The 27,819-nt window shown below is 38.7% G+C and overlaps 1 protein-coding gene across 2 annotated transcripts in view; it reads left to right on the top strand.

The window, feature by feature from the left end:
* GABRB3 (gamma-aminobutyric acid type A receptor subunit beta3) overlaps window positions 1–27,180 on the top strand; it is a gene marked incomplete at both ends in the record, with an annotated part of 198,192 nt that extends 171,012 nt beyond the window's left edge. For both annotated transcript variants that reach the window (XM_083881827.1, XM_083881826.1), the window contains 5 exons: window positions 59–141; window positions 1,169–1,306; window positions 9,036–9,188; window positions 14,945–15,189; window positions 26,830–27,180. In XM_083881827.1, the coding sequence (XP_083737953.1) occupies window positions 59–141; window positions 1,169–1,306; window positions 9,036–9,188; window positions 14,945–15,189; window positions 26,830–27,180 (970 nt within the window). The remainder of the gene's footprint in view (window positions 1–58; window positions 142–1,168; window positions 1,307–9,035; window positions 9,189–14,944; window positions 15,190–26,829) is intronic.
* Between the last annotated feature and the right edge of the window lie 639 nt (window positions 27,181–27,819).

Below are 27,819 nucleotides of genomic sequence, written 5' to 3'. Positions count from 1 at the left end.
TCACCCAAAACCTGGATTACTGGCTGTACAGTAAAACTGTTTGATGTTTGTATTTCAGAATCACAACCACTGCAGCATGCATGATGGACTTGAGAAGATACCCATTAGATGAACAAAACTGTACTCTGGAAATAGAAAGCTGTACGTACCTAAGAAGATGCATGTGAAATCTAGTTTGGATCTAGGTTTTTGTTTTATAAAACTGTGTAATATTTACACATGTGTCTATAAACACTATTTGAATCATGTAATTATCACTATTTGGATTTTTTGTTTGTCTGTTTATTTGAATTATTAAGAGATATAAATCATCCATTTCTAGGTAGATGAATACATCCTAGAAAAATGATGTTAGGACAGAATGAAATCATTTAGTATTCCTACCTGACTTGGCAGAGGTAGTGGCTGGATGCTTATCTTCAACACGAGAGATGAATATTTGTATTTTTATCAGATTTATTTTTAAGAGAGCAAACACTGTGATACAATTTTCTTTCAGTATGCTTTATTATGTATGGATCATCTTGGTGCAGGACCTACCCTGGGCTTTCAGATTGACCCCATTTATGATTTGAAATTATATTGCAAAAAGAACAGCATTCTCTTTTTCATCTAGTCATATCCTAGGATTGCAGTATTCAGGTGTATATTTGCACTTCAGAAGTACCTGGTCCATTTCTGCCACTGGCTGGAAATTGTGGGCCATATAGAGAAAATACTCGTATATATTCCATATTCAGCTCTAGTTCTTCACTAGTGGAAATGATGCAACTCACAGTTTACTGTGAGTGGGAAAGGTCTGCCCCAGTTGTTTCTCTGTCTTCCATGAATAATCAACCTTCTCCTGGTGATTATCAGTGTAAATATACATTTGGTTTCAGTGCATTTGGTATCCTAAGTCTTGGCTAGTGTTTTTTTCTCACTGTGACCATTAGTGAATAATATATGAGTGATAACAAAAGATAAAATAAAAAGAAAGCTGACTATTTTGCCTAAAATTCCCAAGCAGACTGTAACGGTGTAGCAATGTGGGAGACCTTCCCACAGGCAAAATACCATACAGCTCTCCAGCTGTTCCAATTCTTTTTGTTGTCTCAAATGACAAGCTGCATGTTTGAAGCTATGTTTGAGTCCACTGTTATTTCTGACTTCCTTGCTTTGCCTGCAGATGGCTACACAACTGATGACATAGAGTTCTACTGGAGAGGTGGAGATAATGCAGTCACTGGTGTGGAAAGGATTGAACTTCCTCAGTTCTCTATCGTGGAATACAGACTGGTGTCAAAGAATGTTGTCTTTGCCACAGGCAAGTATTGCCATTTGCCCATTTAGTGTTTAATTTTCCTGTGCATAAAAATTACTGGTTTATTAATAATAATCAACCAATATTAGCAGTCACGATATGTATGTGTTGCATGTTTGGATAAAGAAATTACTTGATAAATCCTGAAGGTAGGACCCCATGAAAATTCCAGACCTGCATTCAGTACTGCATTCAGCTCTGTGTTGAGGCCTCCAACACAAGAAGGATGTGGACCTGTTGGAACAAGTCCAAAGAAGAGCCACAAAGATGATCAGGAGGCTAGAGCGCATCTCCAATAAAAACAGGCTGTGAGAGTTGGGGTTAAACCTGTAGAAGAGAATCTTCTAGCAGCCTTCCAGTGTTTAATGTGGATAAAAAGAGAGCTAGGGAGGGATTTTTTACAAAAATGCGTAGTGTTAGCACAAGGGCAAATGGCTTCATACTGAAAGAGGGTATATTTTGATTAGATACAGGAAGAAATTCTTTACTGTAAGAGTGCTGAGACAGTAGCAGTGCTGAGACAGTAGGTTACCCAGAGAAGTTGTAGATGTTCCATCCCTGGAAGTGTTGAAGGCAGGGTTGGATGGGGCTTTGAGGAGCCTGGTCTAGTCAAAGGTGTCCCTGCCTATGGCAGTGGGGTTGTAACTATGTAGTCTTTAAGGTCCCTTCCAACCCAAACCATTTTGTGATTCTTTGCCCCCATGTTTAGTTTTCTTTTTCATGTATGGATGTGATACTTAACTAGACACCTAAATATCTATGATCTAAATAAATATTAAATCATCCACCCCAAAATCATGATTTTTAATGTAGCCTAGAAGGTAACCAATCATACATAAATGTGTTTTGGCATGCTAGGTCAAAAAGCCACCAATTTTATAAACACCTCCCTGGAACTTTTCAGTGCATGTTTGTTTTTGTTGTTATATAGTGAATGTAATGTCTTTTATCTCTTGATTTGTATTGATGGATATATAGTACATGGATGGCTATACATAGCCATCCAGTGCATTTGTCACCATTATTAGGAGCTGAAATTACATCCCTACTTGTTTCCTTGAAGATGGAATAAAAGTTAGTAGTAACTCACAGCACTGGATGTCTTTAGATTACAAAGTGCAAGGTTGATTTACGTATTTGGTGTTAGATGCCAAAATAGGAACATGTGTGACAAAACCAAAGCAACACAAAAAGCCATCACCACATGTGGGGCCATCATTTGGCTCATTATTGGAGGCCTTCAGATTTTCAGTGCTGTTCAGGCCACAGGAGTGTGCTGTTCCATCTGTCTCAGCACACTGGAACAAATGAAGCACAGCTCAATCATGTTTGTAAGCATCACTTCACCCACTCTTTGGACACAGCATCTGTTTCAAAGTACACAGAAACACAACTTGTATTTCAGAAAAAAATGTAAATATTGCTGGGATTGAAATTAGTATGAGGGGGTTTGCCAGTTGCTGCTGTTCTTGTTTACCATTGTGAATGGAAGTTTTTTTTTTTTTTTTTTTCTATAGAGAATCAGTTGCTCTCATCCTATATCCTGCCTGTCACCTTTGGTAGCCAGGGCTTGCCTGCCCCTCCACAGGACTGGATATGCTTTTGTAGGAAGAGTCTTTTAGATAACAATGAAAATGAAGAGAATTTATTTGTGGAGTGACTTTTATGATAGTCCAAGGCCACATTTTAGTTCAGTATGATATATTTCACTAAATGCATGACTTCATAATGTAAAGATCAGAGATTTGTAAAAATCAGGAAAATGAGAAATCCAAAGAGATATGTGACAAATGCAAGAGAGACTAAAAACTAGGAGCACACATTTCTGTGACTGACCAAATGTTCAGAATATTAATGGCTCTTAAAAAACTAGTGAAAGGAATAAAAAAAGTCTCATACTTCAGGGTTTAAAACAGCTTGGCATTAGGGAGTAACAGAGAACAGCATGTTTCTTGTACCATTTTCTGAAACATTTAATTTTTTTTACTGATGAAGACACAATACTGAATTTACTGTTGCTTTGATACAGGACATTATAAAAATGCTGGATTATTTATGACATTTTATGACAAGTATTTTCTTGCAGGGAAACATCACATTTGTTTCTCAAAACCACATGTTTAAATCAAAATCTAAAGCATGCCAGCAAATCAGATACATAAAGTCAGCAGACGCTTTTCAAGTTTCTTCTTAAGAGTTTCTTACACTCCTAGTAATTAGGGCCAGTTTCTACTTTTTTTTTTGGAAAACAAGTTCAGCATGTTTTTGGCTTTGAGGTTATAGAAGTCTCAGGGGGAGATATTAGTTCTTTGAGTGCAATATCTCAGTGAACATTTCAGAGATTTCAGTCCTAGTGTGCTTTGATTGAATAAAACTAAAAGAAGACTTCAGAGTCATGCCATAAACAGCTTTTGGATTAGTTATTTCTCCTATCCTTCAAGAGAAACTGAGCTGTATAATCTTGTGTAACTTAGGCAAAGGGAAAAAATCTGTTCCCATAGTTACTACTGAGAAGCAATGATAAGTATGGGAAAACCCCCATTGCTGATGGCAGAAATCTGGGTGGAGCTGCATGAATTCTTCAGGAACTGCATGCCTCTTGAAGTATAGAATGGAAGTTAAAAATTGTCATGCCGAATTAGCAAAATGTGTCTGAAAAAGAGTATAAAATTCAGTACAGGCAAGTTCAATATACAGCATCCATGCAACTAATTATTCCTATCCAAATTAAGGCTAGAGAATGTCAGGTTATGCCAGGGTTCTGTGTGTAGAAATATAGGGGTTGTTGTTGATCTCAGACTGGACATGAGCCAATAAGATCTTTTTTGGGAGCAAAAGAAAAGAAACAAACAAAACCACAAATCTCATCATAAAAAGAATTTTGATTTACATCGATAATGCTTAAGCTTGGTATTTGTGGTTAAGGGTAGCACTCTGGAAGGCAATAATGGAGAAATAGAAGAGAGTTCTAGAAAATAAGCAAGTGTGAGTGAAAATCTAGAAAATGGCATACCTGAGATTAGTGGAGAAACAAGTATGGTCATGTATTTTGAAAAAAAAGAAAACACTTGATTGTGAATTAGGTAAACCTTCAGGTGTCTAGAAAGTATCTGCAAAGCCATGTACAATACCGTGTTCCCTTTATTCATGATTTTTAAAATGCTATGAAGAAGAAATACCTGGTTTTGATTATCCCTTTAACACCAACTGAAGGCCATGCAGGATACCATAAGATATTTAAATGGCACTGGATGCCCATGTGTCAGTAACTGAATTCAGCCTACAGTCAAGTGCTATCCAGTCAGTGCTGTCAGAGAAGCCTAAAGAGCTATTCAACTCTTGAATACCTCTGTTTTCTCAAATGAATATTTTAAGACAATGTTCAGTTGCCTAAACATAACAATCTGCTGCTTCTTGAGCTGCTGTAAAAGATCCTGGTTAGCATTTAGGCTGCTGTTCTGGCATCTTACAGCCCTGTCCTGTGTTCACCATCTAGTACTTCCGTATTGATTACTTAAGTAGTGTTCTGTTCTGCTCTTCTTTAGCCTATCACATCTCAAATGGCCTTGGACACCTCAGTATAAGCATTTAAATCACACCCTTAGAGTCAGCTGGCTCTAAGTCTGTATCTCCATGGTTTCCACTAACAGCTCATGCATCACCCATGTGCAAATATCTGCATTCAGACACCCCAAATGTAGTGTTGTCTGTTACCTGAATCTGCCTCCTAAAGGTTTGTTATCTGGGAATGCTTAGATAATGAACAGGAATGGGGATATGTAAAACACCACCTAAAAGCTTCAAAGTCATATAGCACTCAAAGCCATATTAGCAACCTGTTGGTAAGAGGAGGGTAGTCTCAAAAGATTTGAAAATGAAATATTTGCTGTATTCTGTAAGATCAGTACGTAAAGTACATTTCCAATTAGCCAAAAAACCTTCCCAGAAGAGCATCTTAAAATAAGAATTCTGTAACTGACCAACTCTGTTATCTTGTTTCATACTTTGATAAAACAGCAAGAGACTAATTTAGCCTTGAAGCCAGATATTTCAGCTTGCTAGCTTTTAATGAAATTGGAACAGAAAAAAGTAATCTCTTTTTATCAAGTGCCCAAATATGTGAAAAAGGAATATTTGAAGCTGAAGTATTGATTAAGTATTTATTTTCATACTTTCATTCACAATACTGTTGGATTTAAATACTTCTGGCAAAATTCTGTTATTCCTATAGTATTTAAATTAGCCTATATACATCAACATGTTATATAAGATAGGAGGAAGGATAACAAGGCAAAACAAGGTAAAAAGGAAAACATCTCAAAAATTTTAACAACTAGAATTTCCTGGTAATTAATCTCTAAATGTACTGAGCCTTAATTGACAAATCATAATCAGATAAGTAACAGTGTAATTGTTGAGCTTACTGAGAAGTCAACTTATATTAAATAAAGAATCCACAGAATGGATCCCTTTTAGATAAATAAAGATCTGGATTTACATTCCTTGCTCCATGAAGGTTAGGACCCATCCTTTTCACTGAGCTTTAGCCATTCAGACAAAGACAAGGAATTAACTACGGGAAATAAGGATGGGCCCTTCTTTTAATTTTTTTTATCCACAGACTCCTGTGGCCTGTTTGCTGGAGGTGAGATACTGTAGCAGAGATAGCAGGCTGGACACAGAGTCAATAGATAATTTTTGAAGACAGAAAAGCAATTCACTTGAAAGTAGTCTAAACTCTTATAGTCTCAGGGAGAGGTACCTAAAGGAGAACCCTGGCTATGTGGTATGATAAAAAATGAGACTACCAGTTCATGTTTCAATTTCAACCTGACCCTAACAAAGTCTATACTCTACGTGTCAACTGCAGTAAGCAGCTGTAATGCCAGCAAGACTTTTGTTTAGATTGCCTGGGGACTTCACACCATCAAAACTACTCTGAGACTTGCAGGGTTTGGAATAACCTTGTTCTGATTTATGGTGAATGTAATTTCAGTGTCTACATTTGAACTAGTTGGTCTGAGTTGGTCAGAATCTAGTTCATACGGTTGGTGGAGTCTGGAAACAAATTCAGTAAACCTATAGGAGTCCATTTTAGGAGGTGGTGGATAATTCTCTAAGTTTCATTTGCTGGATTGACTGGATGAACTGGAGCTTAGACACCAAGCTCATGTATAAGCAGCTCAAGTGAGTTGCTTAATCAGCTGCTATTTGAGAGGGTACAAAGCAGTCTTCGTAGTATCCCCGTGCTGATCAAAAAGATGTAGGGGGTATATCATGTCCATCAGCTGTTTGCTGGTGTCAGAGGTGTCACAGGGCATCTCAAAAGGATCAGGGCACCATCAGATTAGCAACTGAATCTCTCTGTTACAGTCAACTCCAACTCTAGAGCAGGAAGACAGAAAGCACTGACAGCCCTGGCCCCAGACATGATTCTTGGGGTTCTAACTTCAGGACAGAGAACCCGGTGCTTGAAGCAAATTTTGGTTGGTGTGTCTGGCCTTGAGGTCAGCTCTCTGGGGAGTCCTCCTTTAAGGCCAGACCTCACTAGTTTCAGTAATTACCTCACCTAATTAAACAGAAATGGTGTTGAGGTAATGGATAATGGTCACAGGTGAAGCATTCAAGATAAATGTCTAAAGTTCACTTTCTTACACAGTTTCCAAGTTTGGGATTTCATTACTGAACATTACTAACATATGTGACACATTATTCGCTCCCCTGTTGATACACACCTCTTTCACCCACACCATTTTCTGTGCTTTATCACCAGTGAAGTTCTCTCTTCTTTCTCTAAATTTTCCTAGTGATTCAGTTCTACTGAACTTTCCTGAGTTAATCCTTCAAATTATTTAATCAAAGAATCGGTATTTTATGGGAGATTTTTTCAATTGTCATCTCTACCAATAATATTCCACAGATATCCAGACCTGGCCAGGACATCTGGAAAGTTTTATACTCATTTATAGAGAATCCTTTGAGTGGGTGGTGTATTATATGAAATAATTTTTCTCAGCAGAGCTTTATAAAGATTTCTGTGTGATGCTCTACTCTTACTGCAGAAAGGTGATCAGGTCTGCTGCATTTTTAATGTATTTCACAATGGCAGTGTTTATATATTTCATTACAGTCTCCTGTTTTATTTATATAGCCTGCACACACAAGGCCACAGGAACATTTTCATAAGCATCCAAATGAAAAAGTTAAGCTTTGCAAAAATGCAGGCCTGGTTTCAATGAGAGAATTTGTGTTTTCAAATGAAACATTGTTCATTGGAAAATGAAGATGTGAAGCAAGTATAAATGTTTGCTTGCTGAAAATTGTGTTAATTGCTTCAGACAGTAGAAAACCTTGGTCTGATCAGGATGAAATAAATTCTTCTGATTCCACCAATACACTTCTATTGGTGTGTGGAACAAAAAGGCATTTCATTCTGGAAAAAAGTACTACTGACTGAAGTAATCACAGCAACGAGAATCACCTACCAGATATTTATTTTCCCAATGATAGTTGTTCTGAGATCATTTGATACAATAGTTAAGGATATTTGCAGAAGTTTGATATTACCTTGATGCTCCTGCTGCCTGGAAATGGTGTGGCTTTTTTCTGTCATATGACTCAAAATGTAACAAACTATCAGAAATGTGATGAAGAGAAATCTGCAGTTTTCTATTCCTTTTCCCTTTCTTTCTTTGGAAATCCATCATTCATGTCTTCATGGGCAAATGTAGTTTCTTAAGCTCACATGCAAACATATGAATATAATTTAAAGAGAGGTTTTTAGTTTTTCATTTTTCTCTAGCTGTAATCTTTCATATATTTTACATATTTGCATTAGAATGGGTGGGAAGTATTCTAATATCTGGTTGGGTTCTTGGTATGTGCTGAATTTTTTTAGGATGTTGACTAACTAGATCTTTTAGATGATCTGTTAGAAGTATATCTAAGACTGGTAGTGTGAACACTGAAATCATGCAGCTAATGTGTGAATGACTACCTTTTTCTTATACAGCTGTACTCAGATTTAATCATCTTTGCATTCAGTGAAAAAAGTCACAATTATTTTTAACAATTTGAAATTTCTAAATATATTCATCTATAGTATATTTAGAATTGTAACTGTTCATGAATGATATATATACACACACAAAATTCAATTTTTTTTTTTGTTTAAAATATGTTCGGAAGAAAAATTTGGGCCAGCTGTAATCAATGTTAGAGGATGTAGTCTGAAGGCTTTTCCTTTAGTGGAATTCATTACAATTTATTTTTGACGCCAGAGGTCACACATTTCTTATAATTCAGATGTAATTAAGAAGTCTCATCTCTTGAACAACTCCTCATTGTAAATGAAAAACTATGCACGTTACTTATTCTCTCCATATTAATTCTACACAGAAAACTGTGCACTTGGATAAGCATTTTACTTGGAGACCTAAGCATTTGTTTTTAAAAACTAATCAGTGTTCACCTATCTGTTCAATAGTCCAAAGTAATTTACTGTCTCTCTTTTCTTCCCAAATACAAATTACTTGGCAATCACTGTATTCACTCCAAGGTTTCTTTTAATACCAATGAGTAATACAGTGAAGGTGTCATCCCTACTGTTCTGCAGATGTCATACTACCCCACAAAATGTGCATGCTTTAGTTTCTGCAGAAACTGAAGGCAGCTATCTACAAGTGTCTTTCCTTCGGTATAAATAATGGTGTTTTCCTCCCTCTTTTCTCAGGTGCCTATCCAAGACTCTCACTGAGCTTCAGGTTGAAGAGAAATATTGGCTACTTTATTCTTCAAACCTACATGCCCTCCATACTGATTACCATTTTATCATGGGTGTCATTCTGGATCAATTATGATGCATCAGCAGCAAGAGTTGCCCTTGGTATGTGCTAAGAATGAGTGGGACATTAAAATGTCAGACTTAATGTAGCCTTCAGAGGTTGTTAAAAACTACAACGTGATGTCAGTGTTTTGAAATTCCAAAACAATCTGCGTCAAAATCATGTCATCTAGGATTGCCTCAAAAGTGATGTTTTCCCCTGCATGCAAGAGTGTAGCTACAAATCTCTGACATGAGCTGCTCATACAGGTCCCAGACTTGGTCTCATCGAAGTTAATGTTGTCAGTAAATTCATCCAGGAGACCAGCTCCACAATGATACTTGAGCATGGGCTTCAGTCCAGCTCAGTGTGGGAGGATAAATGTGGCTCCAAGCCTCCTCCTGAGGTCCTGGTGCTTTAACTGACACTGGCAGGAACAGACTTCAAGAACCATTGCTAATTCAGTGCACAGGGGCACATCAGCTGTGGACCACATCAGGCCACCTAACCCTCAAGGTACATGGTATGTTAAGTGCATGTTTATGACAGCTTAAAGTATCATTTACCTCATGACAGAAAAACTTGGATTTGGCACAGGTATGTGATTCCTGCCCAAGAACTTTTCAGATCAAGGTATCCTTTAAATAAAGGAAGGTCACTAGAAAATCATGCAGTTGACACTTTGGAGGGAAGGAGTGCCATCCAGAAGAACCTTGACAAGCTTGAGAGATGAACATCATGAAGTTCAACAAGGCCAGGTGCAAAATCCTGCATGTGGGTCAGGCAATCCCAATTGCAAGTACAGGATAGGTAGAGAATGGATTGAGAAACAGCCCTGAGGAGAAGGGCTTGGGGTGTTGGTTGCCAAGGAACTCAACACGACCCAGCAATAGGCACTTGCAGTCCAGAAAGCCAACTGTGTGTGGGTTGCACCAAAATCAGTGTGGCCAGCAGGGTGAGGGAGATGAGTCTTCTCAACTCTGCTCTCATGACACCCCAGATGGAATACTGAATCCAGGTTTGGTGTCCAAAATGTAAGGTCATGGACCTTCTGGAGTGAAGTGAGTGAGTCCAGAGAAGGGCCATGAAGGGGATCAGGGGCTGGAGCACCTCTCTTGTCAAGGCGGGCCAAGATACTTGGTTTTGTTTAGTCTAAAGAAGAGAAGGCTCTGTGGTAACCTTATGGCACCTTCCAGTACCCAAAGGGGGCCTACAGGAGAACTGAAAAGGGACTTCATACGAGGACATGTAGTGACAGGACAGGAGGAATGGCTTCAAAATGTCAAAGGGTAGATTTAGATTAAGAAGAGATTCTTGATTGTGAGGGTGGTGAGGCACTGGAACAGGTAGGTTGCCCGTAGAAGTTTGGATTCCCCATCCCTTGGAGTGTTGAAGGCCAAGTTAGATGTCTTTGAGCAACTTGATCTAGTGGAAGGTCCCTGTGCATGGCAGTGAACTTAGATGGTGTTTAAGGTCCCTTCCAAGCCAAACCATTCTGTGATTCTGTCACAGTTTAGGAATGGTTTTCTCCAATTCAGAGCTCCTACTAAAACCACACTGCCACTTGCTTGTCCCCATCCCCCTTCCCCCTGCAAGTGGCTGGAGAGAATTGGAAGCACAAAAGGAAAAGATCCCAGGCTGAGGTAAGAACAATTTATTGGAAACAGCAATGAGACAAGAAAATAAACAGGATCAGCAACATACTAATAACAAAACTGTACAAAACAGAGAGTGATTTACAGGCAAAAATACTCATTGTGGAACTCGTGACTCAATGGCGGCCACACTTGCGCCAACCTGAAAAGAAGCTTTCCTCCCAGAAAAACACTCCCTTCCTGCAACCTTTGGCAATGATGTGAGGTGGTATAGAATAACCTCTAGGTCCTAGCCATGCCTTCTCCTGGATACTACAAAAATTAACCCTGTCCTGACTGGAACCGAGACAGATTCTATAACAACATCTCACAGCAAATATTTCATCCTTAGCAGAAGCATACTCAGGGATAGCTTTAGCTTAGGAGGATGAAATGGATCTATAAATCCTTACAGCTACTTCTGCCTCTCATCTTGTCCCAAATCCTGTCTTCAACCCTGTGCTTCTCAGTTACACATACCTTCCTACCCAAAACTTGTCACTAAGTTTGTACTATCTTCCTGCTGTATTCTCTTATTTTCTTAAAACAGGAACAAACTTCCTAGTTCATTTATTTTTCTGTAATGTACCACAGCAAACACAGTCTCCAACCCATGTCCCTATGATTCCCTTTTTCCTTACCCCATGTCTCCCAAGGCCCCACATACCCAAGCAGGCAGGGTAGCCACCTTTGTGCAACATATTACCCCAGCATCTGAATTTGGGTAGCTGGAGATATGGTAGATTAACTGCAGTCACTGTGCAGTAAATTTTCCATATACTGAGGATTAGCTGGTGCATATGGGCATGACACAGTTTGGCATTACCTCTCAGCAGCCAGTGTTTGTTTAGCAAGCAGCTTGAAGCTAAGTAGTAGCTTAATAGGAAGTGAGGCATAGAGCCCAAACATCTCTGATGTGTTCATAAATGAGCTACTGGATAGCAGAGATCCACCCAGGTGGACCAAGTGAGGGCAGCACTTCAAACACAACTGTCAGCATCTAGATACATACTGGCCAGGACTGCAGAGAACAGATGGTTTGACAGAAGTTACCATACCCAGTGACATTCCATGCCCTTCTGTTACAGGTTCATGAGATTTTTCCTTGTTTAAGGAGAAAGACTATCTCATGTGGCCCATTTCTGTGTAGCACAAGTTCATCAAGTACTGTAAGACAAATATTAGAACAAAAATCAGTGAGTACAAGGCAAGCTCAGGAGACCAGATGTTCTATTTCCAATTGGTAGAAAGTCCTTTTGAGAGGACAAAAATCCATCTAATAGTTTCTTCTCAGAAAACAATTAGTGCCTTGATGATTATGTCCATGGCGTTTGTGTAATAAAGTTTAGTATCACGGGTCTAATCTTATGTTCCTTTGAATACTCCCTCTTATTAGTCTTAAACTGGTATAAGAGAATCACAGAAAATAGTGAGTTAGAAGGTCTCACAAGGGACCCATGGGAGACCAACTCCTGTCCCTGCATGGGACTATCTCCAAGAGTCACACCATATGCCCAAGAGGATTGTCCAAACATTCCTTGAACTCTGTCAGGATGGTGCTGTGACCACTGCCCTGGGGAGCCTGCCAGTCCCCAACCACCCTTTGGGTGAACAGCCTTTTTCTAATATCTAATCTAAACCTCCCTGACACAACTTCAGGCCATCCATTCCCTTGCCTCCTGTCACTGGCCACCACAGAAAAGAGATCAGTCACTGTCCCTCCTCTTCCCCTCATGAAGAAGTTGTAGACTGCAATGATGAGGTCTCCAGGCTGAACAGACCAAGTGACTTAACTTGCTTGTCATACAGCTTTCCCTCACAACCATTCACCATCCTCATTGCCCTCCATTGGACACTTTCTAGTAGTTCAATATCTTTTTTATATTGTGGTGCCCAAAACTACACACAATATTCAAGGTGAGGCTGCCCCAGTGCAGAGCAGAGCAGGACAATCCCCTCCCTTGCACAGTTGGCCATGTTGTGCCTGATACACCCCAGGGCAGGGTTAACCATCCTGGCTGCCAGGGCACTGCTGACTCATGTTCAGGTTGCCATCCACCAGGACCCCCAGCACTTTCTGCAGCACTGCTCTCCAGCCTCTTGTTCCCCAGTCTGTCTGTACATTGACAGGTGCAGAATTCAGCACTTCCCCTTATTGAGTTTCACATGGTTGGTGATTGCCCATCCAGTCCTCTAATTTGTTGAGGTCTCTCTGTAGGGCCTTCCTGCCTCTGGGGGAGGCAACAGCTGCTCCCAGTTATGTTGTGTCTGTGAACTTACATGGCATCCTAATGTGAAGTGGTATAAAAGTTTAAAGGCAATATATCACCTTTGGACATATATGATTGGCTCTGAAAAGTGCAGTACAGAGAAGGTATACCTGATTTCCCAAGTGTTTGGGGGAGCATTCCCTATGCAATTCTTGAGACACAAACTTTTACTCAACCCCTGCAAGAAGTCTGTATTCTCTGCAAGAGCCTGATTCTATTCATCCACTCCCATGTTTTGCCCCTGTGCCTGATCCCTTGCTGCACTGAACCAAATAGTTGCCTCCAGAGCAAAGCCAAGGTACAGAGCAAAGGCCAGCTCGTTCCAGAGACTATGTGCTATGGACACTGCAGACAGACAGTGATATAGGGCTGGATCTCAATATTCAATTCTATCAATTCTGCTCTCTCAACTTTTTGCTAGTTACCCCTAGGAGTTCCCAAATTCAGTCCTTTGAATAGGAGAAGAATAATCTTTAGAGTCCTCATTTGTGTGAAGGACTACAATCACAAGATTATTTTATTTTTTGTCTTATGGGAGTGTCAGCTTCTTCTCCTCCAGCTGTGCTTTAAAATAAATTATTGAGCTTCAGAAGGACATCTGGCCACAGGGTTTCAGCATCTCCCAGGGAATGTATTTCCCTTTGGTTAGTGATGGCCACCTTTCTATTCAGTGTGCTTAATCTTCTGAGTCACCAGACATCTGGCATCAATGCACACTTGTTTCACAGTTTAGAGGAAAAGCACTGAAAACCACATGACACTAACCTACTAAATATCAAAAATATCTTACACAATCTCATAGGGTATTAATACAGTTCCCTGGAGTGACACCAACAGCTTGATTTTGAGTTACATTGTCTTTATTTTTATCTCTTCAGTTAAAAGAAGCTGTGCTTTATTATATGGCAGCAATTTTATTTCATCCTTTATTTTTGTTCTGCCTGTATTTTAGTGACTACTTATAAACTGACGGTATAATTATGGAATCAAAGTAAATAGTAATGGAGGAGACCTAATAGAATGACTTGCCTTGAAATGAGACTTATTCCACAAATCAATGTTTTCAGCAACCTGTGATTTGCAATTCCCATAGAATTTCCAGCAGAGATACAGATCTTGGCAGTTTATTGTGAATTCAAGCAGACTGACAATAAATTTACTTTCCTTTCCAGATTTTCAAAACAGTGCTCTGTAATATATTTTCAGGTGCTAAGTCCATCCTTAGATAAATACCTTGATATAAGGTTGATATATTTTGTAGATATTTTATTAGTGTCCAGTTTGTTGCTATAAAAATGCTGCTCTCCCTCCTTCTTCTTCCCAAAAATTCACATACCTGTCTGTCTCTCATTGCTCACCTTACTTGTTTCTGTGTAACTAGCCTACTGCTCCAAATTAGTCATCTCAAATTCCATTTATATACTGTCCTTTCCTGAAATAGGTATCTAAAATAGATGGGATGAACTGCTCTAGAAAGGTACCTGTCTCTCCCCATCTACTACAGGGAGACCTTATAGGACTGACATCAACCAACTGCCTAACTCTTAGAAAGTTAAAACTGTGGGAGAAGTCTTTCACCATCTGTGTGAACACTGTTCTTGTTGCACATCAGTTTGGTCTCCATGGAAGAGATTTTCAGTAGAGCTGCCCTGGCTTCCATGAAGCTCTGTTAACTTTTGGCAGTGGTGCCAGACCCCCTTGTTAGCTGTTCCCCCTCTCATAGGAAGGAAATAATTGTAAGAGAATAATAATGCATCAATTTTTAATTTTGCAGGTTTTTTTGTAGTGATGTCACCCTCAAAACATCTTTTACAAATTTTTAAGCTTCTTCCCACTGACAGGGTTTTTGCCAAGAAGGAAAATAAAATTGAATTCTTGGAGTTGTAAGATATGTGATCTTTTTTCTTTGTGTAGGAATTACAACTGTGCTGACTATGACAACAATCAACACTCACCTGCGAGAGACTTTGCCTAAAATTCCATATGTTAAAGCCATTGACATGTATCTCATGGGCTGCTTTGTGTTTGTTTTCTTGGCCTTACTTGAATACGCCTTTGTCAACTACATTTTTTTTGGAAAAGGCCCTCAAAGGCAGAAGAAACTTGCAGAGAAAACAACAAAGGCAAACAACGATCGCTCAAGGTTTGAAGGCAGTCGGGTAGGTTTCTTTAATTTATATATCTTCTCTGTATTTTTACTTTGCAAAGACTATCGGTATAAAAAACCCCAAAAATATTGGCGTAAAAACATCACCTTCTGGTGACAACTAACCACATCTTTTTGTGGACAAACTTGGCCACTTTCATTTTCAAGAACCAACGTAGAAGAATATATGTAGGCATGCAGATGTGTAAGTATGATCTGTATGACAAGTAAGTTTAAGAAGAAGACAGTGGGAGGGAAGCTAGCTTGAAAATAAAGGCTCAGTTCTACAAATGCATTTATTTGTCTAAATCACATATAATCTAACTGTGATTTTAAGTATCTGTGTACATTTCCTATGTAAGCGAATCCAGGATCTGAGCACACCTTTCCTCACTTCACTTAGAGGAGATGCACTTACCATGGGAAAGAACAAAACAAGGATTAATTCTGCCATGCTAATTAATTGGCCAGCATAGTTCAATGCTGTGTGTGGCATTGTCATCTGCTGCTGTTTAAGACCAGCAAGAAAATGTAAGTAAGTCCTAGAGAAATTTTCAGATTGATTTCTGAAGCATGGTATTGGCAAGGTCTGTGCTGATTATGCTCCAGCCTATTTCCTTGCATGGAGTATTACTTTATCTGGTGAATGCCTCCTTTTTTAATCTTTGGAAGAAAAACTCACTGTATTCAGCAGTACCTGACATTAAGAAGCCATGTAATTTTGAATAGAACACTTTCTTTTTTTAATAAAATGCTCCCAGTGAGGCTTTTTCATTCAGTTCTGTTGAGTAAGACTGTTGGGGTTTTTTCCTATCAGCTATAAATTAGACCTGGGTTCACAGTGACAAAACTACTACCTGTTTATTAAAACCAGTATCATAAAAGTAATTTCAAACTATATTTGTTTATCTTAATGATTTTGTCTGCCATAGTAAATGTAACGCAGAACTACACCTAATTATCAGCACTCATATATGTGAAACAATTCTGAACCAATAAACACATTTTAGTCCACTGTATTATGAAACTAGATTCTCAGCACAATTGGCAGCTCCACTTAGAACTAAGATATCAGGACAAACAAATTCTCTTTACTGGAAAAATAAATAGTCATAATAATAAAAAAATACAGATGGGAAATAAAGGAGTATCCAAATTGAAAGCCGTGGAGAAGATTTTAACTGCAAGCAGGTAATGCAGATGTATGCACTAAGGTTTAATTCTTCTGCTGGAAGCCATCTGGTGTATCTCATCCATTCAAATGATTTACATAATTCAGTACAAGAGTACAAATACATGAGTGAATGGATCCAATACTATCCTTTGTCTGACAGTTCTTCTATCTTGAGATCAATTTATCTACATTCTCAAAATAATCATAAGTACCTTAACTAATGAAAATGTATATTTTTTTACTCAGTTTATGCTCTTTTTATATCCTGGATCTGCTCATACCACATTTTTCCCGGCTTTTGACTTACAACCTTTGTTTTGTTTCTGAAGTATCCCAAGCAAATATCATGAACTGTTCTGCTTTTTCTGCTGGTTTAATATCAACTGTGCATGAATGAAAAATTTCTTCACAGCAAGGGTTGTCAAACATTGGAACAGGCTGCCCAGGGAAGTGGTTGAATCACTATCCCTGGAGATATTTAAAAGATGTGCAGATGCAACATTTTGAGACATGGTTGTAGTGCGGCAGGGGTTGGTCTCTTCTCTCATGTTGCAAGTGACAGGATGAGAGGAAGTGGCCTCAAGTTGCACTAGGGAAGGATTAGATTCTATATTAGGAAACATTTATTCACAGAAAAGGAAGTCAGGCATTGGAACAGGCTGCCCAGGGAAGTGATGGAATCACCATCACTGGAAGAGTTCAAAAGTCATGTGGATGTGTAATATGGGGACATGCTTCAGTGGTGAACATGGTGCTGGGTTAACAAATGAACTTGGACCTTGGGGACTTCTTAACCTAAGAGATTCTATGATTCTATCAAACAAGGATACAAATTCAGTGTACCAGAGTTTAAAGAAGAGTGTATTACTTTGTTCTTTGGAGTCCCAGGTGTGAAAGAGAACTCTGTATGCATTGTAGAATTATATAGACTCATATTGACTGTGAATATATTAGGTGTTCAAATAACACAGGATAAATAGTATGGTATGTCCCCTTTTTGTGTAGAAAACATTTTGTCCCCTAGCCTTAGCTGGGGAATTCAGCAGAGCTTTGTTGCAGTTTCTGGATTCAGTGCCTTTTAGAGAAGCAATGCCAGCATGCAACAGAAACAGACAGAAACATTAGGTGGAACTAATCAGAAATCTTCCTTTGAAACAAAACAAAAAACAAGAATAGATAGAAGATTCATTGGATGTAGGATGCCATATTTTAATTTCTCATTTGAGAAACACTGGCAAATGCGAGGCATTGGGAATTGTTCAGAACAAGCAAGAGGTCCTGGATTTCAAGATGTGCATCACAGGGAAAATACATCTAACAGATCTACTTTGGACAAAGTTTTCCATGACTTCAAGATACCACAGCCTTGAAGCAGGAAAATGTCTGTTTTCTGGTTCATGTCCACCATTTCCCATGCTATACAGATATCCATGGATTCAGCAGGATTGGAGTCATGCTAGAATTTTTAGCATACTTTCTATGGAAGACAGTACCTGAAAGCTCTGCAGCCTTGGTTCTGACCACTTCAGGGATAGTAAAGAGTGATTAACTTCCAATCTCTCCTTTGGTGGCTCTTGAAAATCATTGAATCTGATGGAAATAACCGTTGCTTTAGAGTTGGGACTCTGGTGCTGGATGTTCTGGGAGAGGCTCACAGTGTACCCCAGTACTGCACAGTAAAGGAGGCTCAGGGGCACACATGAAGACTACTTTGTGCAAGTTCAGTGAAATTATTGGTTTTGTGGTTTTGCTGAGGCTTCAGTCTTCCATGGAGTGTAATTCCATTCAGAAAGAGAAGGTTTCTAATCCTGGAAAATACTTCTCATCTCATGTGATTTGGGGCTGAGTGACATTTTTAAAGAAAGAGAGAATGCCAAAAGCAGGCAGCCCACTTTACACTTATCACTGCTATTTCATGACTGTCAAATATTTGCTGTGCTGGAAAGGAGACTGAAAAATGTTTAAATATAAAACTGGAAGAAGGCGTTATTATTAGTTTATTTCTGGCTACTATTTTGGGTTGCTCTGTTGCTGTTTTGTTTTAGTAATTGAATTTGCTTGTTTATAAACAATGTGCATGAGCTCCCTGTCACTGATTAAGAATACTAGCTCAGGGCGCTAGAAAAACAAAACAAAAGAGATCAAAAAAATAAAGTGAACCAAATAAATAAATAAACACTAATAAATTTATTTTCCACATCAGATGCTGTAACTTGTGGGTGTAGTGACAGAACAACTTAATGCTGTTACTGTATCAGGTCTAGCCAGAGTCAGGAGGGGCTGTGGTGTGGTAGACAGTCTCTTGTGTTGGGAGGCAGCAGTTGCAGAGAAGGGGAAGCTCAACACATTACCTGGTGCTCAGGCCCTCAGTTCAAGTTTTGCTTTTATGGTTCCTAAGACTAGCAGTGCTGCTGAGACACTATCTTTCAGGCAAAGGGAACAAGAGAAGGCAGGGAAAATGGCATGTTATTTCCACTCAGAAGTGTTTCAGCCCATGGAAACAAGTAGAACCAGCATGGATACTACTATTGTAGTCTATTTTTACACATCAGAGAACTGAAGTCCGGAATGCAAGCTACCAGGCTTGGTTATAAACACTCCTCTTTCAGTAGCAAAAGGGCTTTTCATGCTTTCTTAGTCTTATTGGACTGTAGAGCTAGGGAGTTTAAATTAAAAAAATGTTCTAGGCTACAAAATGCACAGATGTGGGTATATTTGTGTTGTATTTGATAATTGCTTTGCAGAGCGATAACTTCATGCTCAGTAACTCCTTTTCATAATGAATACTTTCGTGTTGTTCTGCGTCAGAGGTTATGGGTTTGAAAAGCTAAAACTGGCACAAGCCACCCTCATTTTGGCACTGCTATGGATGAGCCTCTCCAGTGCCAGGCTTTTAGGTACTTCTCTCTGAGTTATTCCTGATACACTACCACTAAGGATTGCTGTGTTGAGGAGGGCTCCACCAGCTGCTGCTGCTGAGCTGTCTGTTGGCTTCAATGCTCCCATTATGACTTGCTGTCCAGCACTGTCCATGTGTTGAACCCAGTGATCCAAATAGCTCCAGGTGTAAGGGAAAGAAGAGCTCTTGCAGCATGGAATTGGCACAGACAGTGTCCTGACGTTGCAGAGGTGACAAAGAAAAGCAGTGGGGAGAGAAGAATTCAGTATTCTCCTGTGTAGCACTGCTGAAAGTGGCATGATGGCTGAAGCGTGTATGACTAAACTGAATCTCTGGAAAAGGTTTCAGAAGATTCAGAGCTGGTGATGAGATGAAACCTGAGTGAGCCTTTATGAGTGACTCATCTGTGGATCAACAGCTGACTACAAAGGAAATTTCACACTTAGCCGTCTCTTCTTTTGACTGCTTTTGCATCACATTTTATTTCAGATAATGCACTGTAAATAGTATTCTTCACTGAATTGTTCCAGCCTATCACAGTACACCATAGTTACTGAGACAAACATAGGATGCTGGGGTTTTTTTGTGTATAACTAATTTTCATACACACAGTAGTTTGGAACTGAAAATTCTCTTTTGAAAGCCTTGACACTCTGCTTCGTATATGAGGGCAAGCTCTAGGATCAAAGAAGAAATTAATTTTTATTTTTCATAAAATATTTCTTCTCTTATGGTATTGATGCCTAAATTAAAGTCTTCTGATTGTAGATAAACTGTCAGAAAAGAATAGATGGTCTCTAAAAAAAGATTCTTCTTTTAAAGTTTCCTTTAAAAATTGATTGTCATTGTTATGAATCAATTCCATTTATCCTGTTTGTATTGGCAGATTGAGGCTTCATTTGTAGCCCTCAAAGCTTTCAGTTTTGCTACATAAGTTTTGTTTTTTTCCTAAATTAGGCTCAGATACAGCCTAATTTATGGCTAAATCAGCATGAGAGAGCTTTAAGGCAATCCTGTTCTCACTTGTTCACCCTTGTAGTAGAGGCTGCTTCTATAATCAGATGGCGGGTATGTGTTTTGGACATTGCTCCTTCTGGGCCAATCCACAGAGCTTATGTGATATATATTAAAGTCACCTGCTGAAAACATTGGGTTTTGCTTCAAATTGTGGCAGTTTACATTTTCAGTTTGGTGGGACCCAAAGTTCAGCCCCAGAGTATCAATCATGAGGGTGACTATCACACAGGCTCATTCAAACCCCTAATGGCTGTCAGACATGTGGGAAGAACTTCCTCTGACAAGAATAATGCATAACCCTTTATAAAAAGGCCCTTCTCATCAGGCAATGTCTGCATGTATTTTTAGCTCTGGAGATTCCTGGCTCCAACCCCCGCTGTTGGCCAAGGCAGCAGGTTCCCACCAGGCATTGCTGAGAATAGAGGCTCGGGCCACTTACATCTACTTAGCAGTTTTGTTATTTGTAGCAACCTTTCTCAGAAGTGGGATTTTATTGTGAAAATTAATATCTTGACTTCTGTGGAAGAATTATCACTCAGTAAATTGGGAAGTACAGGAATAGCAAAACTGGCAGTATTCTCTGGTGTATCTTTATCTTTCCTTGATACATTTTCTGTGCTTTTTTGAACTGTGGGATATTTTTATATCACCACTGTGATGAGTAGGTACCCAATTTTGATATATATCTGTCAAGGGTGATAAGCATAGTTCTTGTGGGAAGAACACTCATCCTGTAGCTCATGGTGGGGACATTAATTGTGCACTGAGAGACTCATACATGTACTAGTTGTGTTTTGCAGCTGCTTTGATCAAGTATGAATTGTGCAAATCCTGAGACAGTAAGAAGGATTGTATGTGCAATTTACAGGACATCTCAGAGAGTGCAATAATCCAGACAATGTGAAATACAGGGCAAAGGAGGACTATGCATTTGTTTCCTTTTCTTCCTCCATTGAAATACATCAAGGTTAATTGTAAAACTTCATTATTACTTGATTGACAGTGATGATAATAATATGGAAGTTCCTAATTAGTTCACTTCTTCATACTTTCCCTGTTTTTCAAGGTCTTTCCATCTTCCCAGTTCTGCTGGGTATCCTGGGTTCATCTACTAAGCTGATATAACATAATTACCTCTTCCATTTTTTTGTGCTTATTAATTAATATAAACATATTTAAATGTCAGTGAGAGAAATATCAACTTTTAGACTCCGGGAGAACACTCAACGCTATAGTTTTTGTTTTGGCTGCAGTTTTAAATTATTTTTAAATATTCAAGGCATAATATGGTCTATGTATTCAGCTTTAAGCACAGATAAAACTTAAGGCTTGATTGCATATTTTTCTACATGTTGGAAAGCCATTTATGCATAAGTAAAGGTGAAAGAGGCAGACATTGATCTCTGTGGTGACCAGTAACAGAACTCAAGGGAATGGCCTGAAGCTGTGTCAGAGGAGGTTCAGGTTGGATGTTAGAAAGAGGTTCTTCTAACATCCATGGTTGGATGTCTAACATGGTTGGGCACTGGAACAGGCTACTCAGGGAAGTGGTCACAGCACCAGCCTGACAGAGTTCAAGGAGTGTTTGGACAATGCTCTTGGGCACATGGTGTGACTCTTGGGGATGGTGCTGTGCAGGGTCAGGAGTCAGACCAGATGATACTTCTGGGTCTCTTCCAACTCAGAATATTCTGTGATTCTGTATGTACCTAAATACTAATTTTGATGTAAAATAATGCAAGACTAACTACAGAGACAGAGATTTTCATTATGTTATTTAAACCCCCTATTTGCATTTATATTGCTTCACATGATGGGAAGTGTTTACATGGTATTTGAAAATTTGGGATTGATGAACAAGTAAACATACCTATGGGGTTTGAACAAAATGCTTCCTATTTTTGAGCAAAATGCTTCTTTGAAAGACTTACGAGGAAAAAGAGATTTCATTGTAACATCCTCCTTAAAATTTAGGGAATATTAAACAGAGAACTAAATTAACTTGAAACAATTCAGAACTCTATGTAATAATAAATCAAGTCTTATGGTAGTTTTCTGGCCCTAGTAAACTGCTTTCAACTGGCTTTAATGTTGAAGTTTTTTAAAAAAATATTGGAGAAAGGTATTGAATAGCAGCTGATATATTTTGTTTCTTAAACTAGAATAGCTAATATCTAAATGAGCCTGGATCCTGGGTAGAATTAGAAGTAGATTTAGAACTTCCCGAATATAATAGGGCATTGAAGTTTTGAACCTGGAACATACAATCCAGATTGAGTCCACCTGGTGTTCCTGCAACAGCAAAGGAGCAAGTTCTTTGTGAACATTGTCTTAATTCTCCTTCTGGCTTCAGTTAGGTGAGTCAGAGTCATTTCTGTGTAATGACATTAGGCTGCTGCAGTATTTGAATTTTCACTGTAATATGTATAGTTCAGAAATGGTGAACCTTCAAAGGTGAATCTGCTTCTCAAAATGCACTTATGTACAAGTCAGTCACTTCACCCTGGTGCTGGAGCTGTGGTTACTCAGAGGTGGGAGGAATGGAGTTTGATAAAAATTTATTCTAAAATAAGAGCAGTAGTTTTGCATATTTGTATCCATGCTGATTCAGCAGGGAATTAATTAAAGTTTTCATCTGTTTTGATGAGTTTACTGGGAAACACTCCAAGGAAACAACCAACCCCTGCTTGTGTTGGAGAGGAGATGTGAGAAAACGGGGAGAAAGAAGTCTGCAAAAAGCATGGAAGCACAGGGTTGGCAGAGAAGTCAGAAAAGGGAAATACTTTGGTTAACGAACTGTGGGAAGGATTGAGGGGAAATGGACCAAATCCACAGTGTCATCTCTGATTTATAACAGCATTTGAGAGTAAAACAGAGTAAAACCCGGTATTAGCATTTTGGAGAGAATTTTCAGTGCACAAAGTGACATTTTTGAGCCAGGCGATAAAATTCTATTCTAAGGCTCATAAGGAGAAAACTAAAGTTTTGTCAAAGACATTGGCCTTATTTGTCATATGTAGCCATAATTGTCTGTAATCCAGTCAGCTACTTTTCTTAATGTATACCTGGGGTAACATTTTCCCTGGAGCCACTGAGCAACACTCATGTTCACTCATGGAGGATTTTGCCTTCCCTGTATATTCAGGCAAACATGAGGTGACTTGCACAGGATACCCTGCCATAATTGGTTTGCTTCTTTATTCATTGAGAGAGCTTGTGTACCTTTGTCAAAATAATTTAAATCATTGCTTAAATGGTTCCAAAGTCATGTTTATGTGCAAATACTTTTTAACATGCTGCATGCATTAAGTATTCATACTTTAAGGCATCACCTTAAGATTGTCACAAAGTATTAACATATAGTGCTCTAATGTTGTCAAGAGCTTAGGTAGTTTATTCAAAACCTCTGAAGTAATCAATTTGAGAGAGTAAATCTCAAGAGTATCTGTGGACCAGGGGTTGATTTAGCTTCTGCAGACCTCTTCTTCTCTCCATCTGCTCTTTCCTCATATCTGACATGCCAGTCTGTTGCTCCATTAGCAAAGAGATGAATTTCAAAAGTATGTTTCCAAATATGTTTCATTTGACATTTTCGAAAAATATATACTGTCATGTAGCTTCATAGGAGATACTGGTATCTTCAGAAAAAGAATTTACACAAAAGTTGCAACTTTCTTGACTGCCTTTCTGGTTTGATTTCTACATGCAGTGACAAACAATGAAAAGTTGGCACGTCAAAGGCAGAAGCCATGTTAAAGTGGCATGTGAAGTTGGCAGATGAGGTGAAGAAGGCTATGCCATGCAAGGAAATAACCGGAATTAAATTAATTCTTTGATAAAGAGAAGCCTGAATGCATAGGTGTACCCTCCGTAATACAAGCTTTCAGCGGGCAGCTCACAACAGCCTGGGCTCAGTGCAGAAGGACAAAGTGCCCAGGATGTGCTGATGTCTGTGTATATGTAGGTGGCAGACAGAATCAGGAGAGATCAGGAAATCCTGAGGGAAAGAGGAGTCGACATCTGTGGTGGTGGAAGGAAAAGGAGTAGAGACCTGCAAGGGGATGGCATGGCTCTAGGGGTGAGGCCCACCAAAAGGGTCTCTGCTATGATATTTTTAATAGGCTGAAGGAGGTTTCTCAAAGCCTATGAGGAGATGGGAAAGAAGACATTTGATGCCATGGGGGTCTGGATGAGAGATTTAGTTTTAAGCTTCACAAAGAAAAAGCAGGTTGTTGAGATATTTTGTGCATTGCATAAAAAAAAAATCCTGATCATAATTTGTACTCTTAGTGGGAAAAAAAAAAAATAAGAGAATGGAAGAAACTGAATCACTTCTTTTCAGAGACCACTATAAGTAGTGATGATATCCATGACTATATTTTACACTTGTGTTTATTCCCTGGTTAGAGAGACTGCTCAACAGCATAATTCCTTTTCGCAAACCTCAAGATCTTACTTTTGTATCCAAACAGTTTCTGCCATGGAGAAAATAAATTATTCTTAATCATCACTGAGGCTTTTCCACAACTTTTTTTTGTTGTTGTTCATCTTGTTTATTTTTATTTATAGACACTCATCAGCATGATGTGCCATTGCCTACAGCAGCAGGATTTTTTAGATCCCTTAGGATTTTTTTTCCTACTTGCCTGTATATCATTCCTAGAATTTTTTATTTTTTTCCATTTGCAAGCAACCTTGGCAAAGCATTACTGATATACTATCATAATTGTCTTTTCTGAGAAGAGATAAACTGAAGCACCAATAATTGATTAAAGAAATATCCATTTCACAAAATTTTAATATGAAATAAGAAAGTTAAATGCATATGGACAGACACATAGCTGTGCATACTTTTAATCTATCACACAGAGCTTGCAAAGGACATGGTATCAGATGACTGTGCAAACTTCAGAAGGCTGTGACAAAAGTCTGTTTTTACAACCACTTTTAAACTGATGCTTCTAGAATGAGATGTTCAACTGCTACGCAGTTCACACAGCTAGATCATGTGTCAGGTTAGCAAATGTATTGATTGTGCAATGAATTATGGATGAATAAATTGCATATGTAAAACTGGAAATTATCCTGTATTCCATGATTCACTATCTATTTCTGACATGGAGAACTAACTTCTCTTGAACAAAGTCACACGTGTGTTAACTGTCTGAAAATAACCAGCACAGGGCATTTTTTTTACCTTCAGCCATGATTTTCCTTGCCCCAAAACTGGCAGAAAATTTAGAGCTGATCCCTGCATTACCTGTATTGACTGCACATCCTTCAGCATGTAGGGTCTGGGGCATGGCAGTTTTGCTGCCCCACCAATGAAACTACCGGATACTGACTCAGACAGTTCTGCTTAGAACTTGTCCTCAGTACCATTCATGGGAACTCTTAAGGTTTCTGGACTAAAGGAGCCATATGCAACTCTGTGCTGCTCCTCTTTTGCCACTCAGGAGGACTGGAGAGTCTGGCCCAGATTTTAAGATTCTAAATGATCAGGACCTTTTTCTTTATTACTGAAAATAGCATCACACTGCTCTGTACTTGGAAATTTATATGGGGTTTTGATGATTTTTGTATGGAGCTCTCTGTCATATGGCTGACCAGGGACCCGGTTTTTTGTCTATCAGGGTGATGCCTAGTCCTTGATTGAGTATGGGTTGCTGCTAGCACAAACATTGACCTTGCTGTAGTTGCAGTTGCTATTAAATTAAGCAAAGTATTATTAATACTTAACCAAAAGATCTATGTAGAAATTGCTGTCAAGTTTCTCTCAACAAAACTTTGTTAGCATGATAAATATACTTTGTGCTAAACACTGGTCACCGCCTCTGGAATAGGGTGGTGAAAGGGAAGAGTCCCTCCTAGGTCCTCAAATCAGCTGCTTTTTTTCTATGCCCTAAGTTCATTGGTTTTTAAGATCAGTGACTCAAGACAGAAAATCCCTGCAGTTAAAAATTGCCATGATTGGAAAACTCTGCAAATGACTTTGGAAGGAAGACTTCAGGAGAGAAGTTGTAAATAAGCTCTGTGATTGTAAAATGCAGAGTTCAGCACATCATAAACATTCCTGAGATTTTAGCAAACTTTACAAGCAGTTTTTTTTTTAACGTTATTTTAGATCACAGTTAGGGAAAAAGAAAAGCTAGCCAGTTTAATTTAATTTCCTACTGTAGCAGAGAGAGGATCCATCCCTTACTGTCTCCCTCCATTGCCAGCAATGCAGAGGTTTCACTGAACCTACATCATCCTTTAAAATATGGCTGGTTCAGAGGAAGAACAAAATGATGGAGTTTGCCAAGTATGGTTTTGTACTGGGTGTTCAGTAGTATGATGATAACCCTGTTTGTAAAAATATTTTAAGTGCTTGCCTAATTTTAGGCAGCTGAATAGTGCCATTTCTTTTTTAAGATTGTTCTTTTTTAAGATTGTCACATGCTTAAAAATAATTCCATTATTTTTTTAGATATGTATGGATTTGGAGATTTACATACACCTACATTCTGCTTATCGATGTCAAGTCTTTTGAAAGAATTTATGTTTCTATTTTTTCCCCCAAGGTGGACACTCATGGAAATATTCTGCTAACATCGCTTGAAATTCACAACGAGGTGGCAAGCAACGAGGTCACCACCAGCGTTACAGAAGCCCGAAATTCAACTATATCCTTTGACAACTCAGGAATCCAGTACAGAAAACAAAGCTCACATCGTGAAAGCCTTGGCAGGCGTTCGTCAGAAAGACCAGGCTCCCACAGCAAGAGGGGCCATTTACGAAGAAGGTCTTCACAACTGAAAATAAAAATCCCCGATCTAACGGATGTCAATGCCATCGACAGATGGTCAAGAATGGTGTTTCCATTCACATTTTCTCTTTTCAACTTAATTTACTGGCTATATTATGTTAACTGAGTGACTTAGTTTTTTTAAAGGACTTCAACTATAACAAGTGAAGTACTACTTGCCTGCAGAGTTTATATATATATTTATATATATATTTATATATTAAAAAATATATATATGAACTTTTACTATGTAGACCATACTCATGTATGTGTGAATACATGTAGCAAAGAACTGTGTGTACTTTAAAGCACATACTGCAAAGCAAAAGTATATGTATGCACACACACATGAACACATTCGTTCTGAGGTTATGGACACTTTAACATAAAATGCACTTCAGAGGAACTTTTTAAATTGAAAGGCAAGTGTTGTCAAAGCAGCAAGCCTTGAGAAAGTGAGTGTTGTATATTATCACTACAAAACTTTGATTGTCACAGAGGTTTTTGAACAGCTGTAATCATGTATAAAGTCAGTATTTAGTAACATCCTTTGTAAATGCTGCCATACACACTAATCATAAAGCAGTAGAGTTACACTGGTAAGTTTAAAATAAGTTATTTATATTGCAGATCCATCAACTACCATTTCATCAAGCCAAATTTATTTTTCTTTGCTAAAATTTCCTGGGTTTATATATGTCATAATACATCTTTTCCCAGTCCTGGATGGGCATACTTTTTAATGATCTCTTGCTTTCTCTTCTGC

This window comes from Zosterops lateralis (genome assembly GCF_965231275.1).
Source record: "Zosterops lateralis genome assembly, chromosome: 2".
Lineage (NCBI taxonomy): Eukaryota > Metazoa > Chordata > Aves > Passeriformes > Zosteropidae > Zosterops > Zosterops lateralis.
The sequence above is the reverse complement of the archived record's forward strand: the minus strand, read 5'-3'. Positions and strand labels throughout refer to the sequence as shown.